Source organism: Copadichromis virginalis, linkage group LG18 (assembly GCF_057382275.1).
Source record: "Copadichromis virginalis isolate Kocher_CV1m ecotype Utaka linkage group LG18, C_Virginalis_male_GT1.1, whole genome shotgun sequence".
NCBI lineage: Eukaryota > Metazoa > Chordata > Actinopteri > Cichliformes > Cichlidae > Copadichromis > Copadichromis virginalis.
This window is the reverse complement of record NC_140635.1, coordinates 29,161,819-29,167,064: the sequence shown is the minus strand read 5'-3', so window position 1 is coordinate 29,167,064 and position 5,246 is coordinate 29,161,819. Positions and strand designations below refer to the sequence as shown.

At 41.7% G+C, this 5,246-nt stretch overlaps 1 protein-coding gene across 1 annotated transcript; it reads right to left on the bottom strand.

Annotated features, from left to right (window-relative positions):
* Window positions 1–2,154: 2,154 nt before the first annotated feature.
* Window positions 2,155–3,343, bottom strand: LOC146688205 (caspase-8-like). Its single transcript, XM_085439832.1, has 3 exons — window positions 2,845–3,343; window positions 2,598–2,719; window positions 2,155–2,509 (listed from the first exon to the last, which is right to left on the bottom strand). Exons 1-3 carry the CDS (start codon window positions 2,851–2,853, stop codon window positions 2,347–2,349), a joined length of 294 nt encoding a protein of 97 aa, XP_085295958.1. The 5' UTR covers window positions 2,854–3,343; the 3' UTR covers window positions 2,155–2,346.
* Window positions 3,344–5,246: the final 1,903 nt, after the last annotated feature.

The window sequence follows — 5,246 nt, the reverse complement described above, 5'->3', positions numbered from 1 at the left end:
AGTGTCATGGTCCCTGTGCCCTGCTGGTCAATCCTCTATTGGGCAATATGTTTGTGGTTTGTTTGCTCTCTCGCCCTCTCTCTCTCACTCTCTCTCTCTCTCTCGCCACGGCGATGCTCACTGCGGGCTCCCGCTGCTGGCCCACACACCTGCTCATCACCACACCGGCCGCTGATCCCAGCTGATTACTGCACTACTTAGATGGCGAGTCTGCACTAGTCTTCGCTGGATCGTTGAACTATCAGCGTCAGTCAAACTTGTGTATCTGCCAACCTGTATCTTGAAAGCCCTTTGTTATTATCCCGCTAACCCGACCTTTTGTGTTTAGATCGTTTTTGGAACCGGATTCTGAGAGGAGTGACTGAGGAGGAGCTTTTGTACAGAAAGTGTGGAGCACCTTTTCCCCTAACCCTGTTTCCCACGGACCCTGGCGACCCGGACCCGTTTCCCCTGCACATTGTACATAGCCACTTGGTGATTGTGTTCACTGTGAATAAACGCACTGTTCTTCGCTTAAAGGGAAACCCTGGCCTGCGCCTGAGTCTCTTTCGGAACCCCTAACAGAAAGAGGCTGTGCTACAGCACGGAGACATCACTGCACCACATGACTATGCAAAATGTGCGTGCCCATACACGATCTTTGAATTGTAAATAATGATTAAACAAACAAACAAAAACTACATTTTAAGCAAGAAATTTCAGGAGCACATATGTATACGTGTGTATACCACGACAATTTCTTTGGTGAAGGCAGACCCTTTGTACATATGTATACTATATCACGTATCTGCCAACCTGCCTCAGACTCAGGGGTTCCACTCCCATTGCCCAATTCCCAAACTCTGAACAAGCCCCACTGGTATCTGAGGATGGAGGTTAGTTGTTTTTTTTAAGTCACAAAACATGTGGAATTGTTTAAGGACAATTGGAAATGTTTTTTTACATACTATTTTTTTTTGTAATAATAATATATTATCATTATTTTAACTCCATACTGAAACTCCACCTACCTATTAAAGTAGAAGAAGTCACTGCAAACCTTTTCTTAAAACTTAGGAAAGAAACTTCATATGTACTTTTTAATATTTTTAACTTTATCCATTACTGGATGAATTCTTAATAATTAAGTATAATGGGACAATATTCATAAAAACATACTCATTTCCACATTTGGTAATGAAATAACAGATGCAGAATGTATAAAAAAAATAAATCCAACAAGTAGCAGAAAGTAGTGATGGTCCAATTGAAGATCAAGCTCTGGCACTAGAAAAACAAAACAGGAAATGACGACTAAATAAGAGATGGGTAAAACATGGGGAACGTAAAATAAACTGAACCAAGGAACAGAATACAACAAACTATAATTATGAACAGAAGCCAGACTGCAGGTAAAAAGGCCTGAGAACATAAAGATAATGAAACCAGCCATACTATCGAAAAGGCACAAAAACTCTAAATTGCATAATTACAACAAAGTCAGGGTTAAACAGAAAACCTAAAAATAACAAATTGATAGCAGAAAAAAAGCCCTTGTACCTGAAATAACTCCATGAAGGTTTAGTTTCCCTCTCACTCTGTGGCTAGTAATGCTACTTGTAGGTGTGGTAGGTCCGTTACCCAATTTCCTTCGGGCTCAATAAAGTTTTATTGAATTGGTTTGGATCTAAAAGAATGTGCAACACACCACGTTTGAGGTTCACTTGTGATTACACTTCAGCTGAACTATCAACAGTGCATGCTTTAAGCTGGACGTGGACAACAGCGCAGATGGGCAGTAAAGAAGTACAAATAATTTGTTACTGTACTAAGTAGAGTTATAAGGTATATCTACTTTACTTGATTATTTTTTTGTGGCAACTTTTTACTTCTACTTCCTACATTTTCAAACCTGGCTGATTACTTTTGGCTTGATGTTTTTGAAGGGAGTTATTATTTCATCAGTGTGAGCCTTGAAAAATCAAACTGATTTGAGCCTAAACAGAAATCTATTGTTTGAAAACTTTTTTAGCTTTTTGATTGATTACGTAATGTTACTAGGTTTAAGAATGTAAAGACTCAGTTTAGGCAAAGCTCCCGTGAAGCTTTACTGCAGCACATGTAAAAACCTCCCAACACGAATAAAAACATTTTTCTCCCCAGTTGTGTTCACAGTCAGATTTATTCTTTGATATAAAACTGTGACAGTATAAAATGCAACACCGCAATGTGAGATTAAGATTTAGAAAAATAAAACATTTAAAATGATGAAAAAAGAGGGAAAATATAAAAACAACATTTTAAGAAACTGAGCTAATCATACATCCCTAGTTACACAGTAAGGTGTGCTGTGTTTCCATGATGACTTCAGCTGTGCTGAGGTTGCAGCACAAGTTTCTTCGTCAGGGTGAACTTCGGTTCAGGCATCTGCCTGGCTGGCTTGACTTCACCAGACTGGGAGCGCAAGGAGCCCTCTCTATGTGCTACATCATTGTTCACGAAGTAGAGGATGGAGGCGATGTCCTCGCCCCTAAGAGCATTTATAGAGATACAGAAACATGTTACTACTACTGTCAGGGTCAGTGTGCAGATGTGTTTGGTGATTTTAAAACAATTACCTGGGACAGCGCTCTTTCAGCTGCTCACAAAGAGACTGAACGAACCAGCTTCCAGTCAAGACGTTCTCATTGTTTATGATCACACAGAGGCCGACGGGCCGGCTGTTGATTTGATAAACATCCTAAAGAGTGGACACCGAGATTTTAAATGTGTTACTACAGGCTGCGTAACCACAGAATCTCATCTACATATCTGCCTCAAGCGATGTCACAAGTGTAGGAGGCTGTTTCTGCATCAGCATCTCACCTTTGACATATTCCCATCTTGTGGCAGAACATCTGAGGGAAGAACAATGAAACTGAGTTAAACAACCAAACACAACAGGAGACGCAGTGTTTCTATACAGTGTTACGTGTGTGTTACCGTGCTGACATGAAGACACTTGGACAGGCTCGGATAAAAGGGGGGTGTAAGTCAGCTGTAAACTCGCCAGCTGAGGGAAAGTGTCTTCAACGGCGCCGTCGGTTTGCAGGAGGTTCAGGAAGTCTTTGCATTTATCTTCTCCTTTATTCATGATCTTATCCACGAGCAGTGTTGGGAAGGTTACTTTTAAAATGTATTCCATTACAGAATACATGCCCCAAAATGTATTCTGTAACGTATTCCGTTACGTTACTCAATGACAGTAACGTATTCTGAATACTTTGGATTACTTAATATATTATCATGCTTTTTACAACAACGTGAATGTACTATTGCTGTGTGATTTATTACTATTACTGAAGGTCCGCGACTCCGAACTGTAGTAAAGGGACCTCTGACTAATAGGGCGGGGTCCCTGTCGGCTCATAGCTGAAAAATAGCTTTACTTTGTTGTGTGGGTCAACTTTTCTTGCGAGAGACAGAGAGAGGCGTTGAAAGACTGCTCCAACGGAACTTATTGTTTTCAGAGGAAAACACGAACACAGCGTACAGTCGAGTCTTAATAGCTTACTTACAACTGGGCTCGTCAGGCACTCTTCTTAGCTGAAGTGGTTATTAATATATTTACATGCTTCCAGCTCCCGTTTTTCCTCGATGACAACTCGTACCTTTCCACTCCCCTTTTTCTCCCTCCTCGCCCTCACAGACCCATAACGTGTATGGCAGTCCATTCTCCCTGCAATACGGACTACACTGCCCATGATGCTACATTCTTTAGAGCTATGCTTGTAGCATTCTGCCTGTTAGCTTAGCACAACAACAACAACAACGAAAAGGCGCTCTCTCACCCAGGAAACACACAGTCGCAGAGAGAGAGAGAGAGAGAGAGCGTCGCCCTGTAACCATGGCAACCGTAACGCTGCCGCCTGGAACAACAGAACGTAGCTGTCAAACAAAACCCAAACAGGCCTGACCCGCGACAAAATGAAACAGGAAAGTACCGCCGTGTAATCCATTTATTTCAACAAAGTAACTGTATTCTAAATACCACCTTTTTAAACGGTAACTGTAACGGAATACAGTTACTCATATTTTGTATTTTAAATACGTAACGGCGGTACATGTATTCCGTTACTCCCCAACACTGTCCACGAGCTCACTGACGTGTGCCTCCACATTTGCGTTGTTGATGCTTTTAAGATTCTTGTACTCCCGCTGAGTGATCAGCTTTTTCTCATAAACTTTGTTGAGAATTAGCCCGTAGTCTCCGGACAGAATCTCATGAATGGCTGTTTTATTGCTCCTTATTGCATTTTGGGCCGACATGCTGAATCTGTGCTAATGGAAAGAGTCAGAGGTGATCCTAAACACTACTGTCTATGAGAAGGAAGTGGTTTATTACAGCTTACTATCGTACTAATAACTGCACACTAAATTACATTAAATAAAACGTAATTCTCTTACGGTCAGCTGGAACTCCTTCTCTTCTTGAAAACGAGACCGCGCTTCTTCCTTTTCAAATGTCAACCGTCAGAACAAAACTATCCCGCGTTCTGAGAACAAGTGACTCGGAAGTGACTCTCAGATCCTAAAACGACTAGACGCTTTACAAAAGTGCCTGTCACTACCCGATCCGTACCGGAAACCCGATCGGTACCCCGCATGCGCGAAAGGTGTCTACTTCCGGTCGAAGCATTTTACGATAGTTAGAGAGGCACCAAGATGGCGGCTTGAACAGTCGTGTTTTTTCAGGAGCTCCGAAAGACCGCAAAATTTACTAAGTAACTTTATTCTCTTTCCACTCGAACTATAACTATGGATGCCCAAAAGGTTATTAAGAATGCAAAGCTGCAATTTGTGCCGTCAAACCCCATTGTTAAGACGTCGTCGCATGCTAAAGTCAGTGACCATGGCTATGCTAGCACTGAAGCTGCCAACGTGGGCTTAAACAAGCGAGAACGGGGAACAGACTCGGCGCCGCCAACTCCTTCAAAACAACCGCCAGAGGAGAAAAGAACAAAATCTTCAGAGAAGGAAGATGATATCTCCAATAAAACTATTTTTGAAGCCATTATGGGACTTGACAAAAAATTTGAAGCACAACTGGAGGATATCAAGGAACAAAACAAACAAAGTGCAGCTATGGTTGCCAGCTTGGCTAAGGCTGTAGAGTTTAATGCTGCAGAGATAGTTGATTGCAAACTGAAAGTTGTTAAACTGGCAAATGCGAATGAACAGCTGCTTAAAGAAAATGAAGACTTGAAAAGAAGAGTGAGAGAACAAGA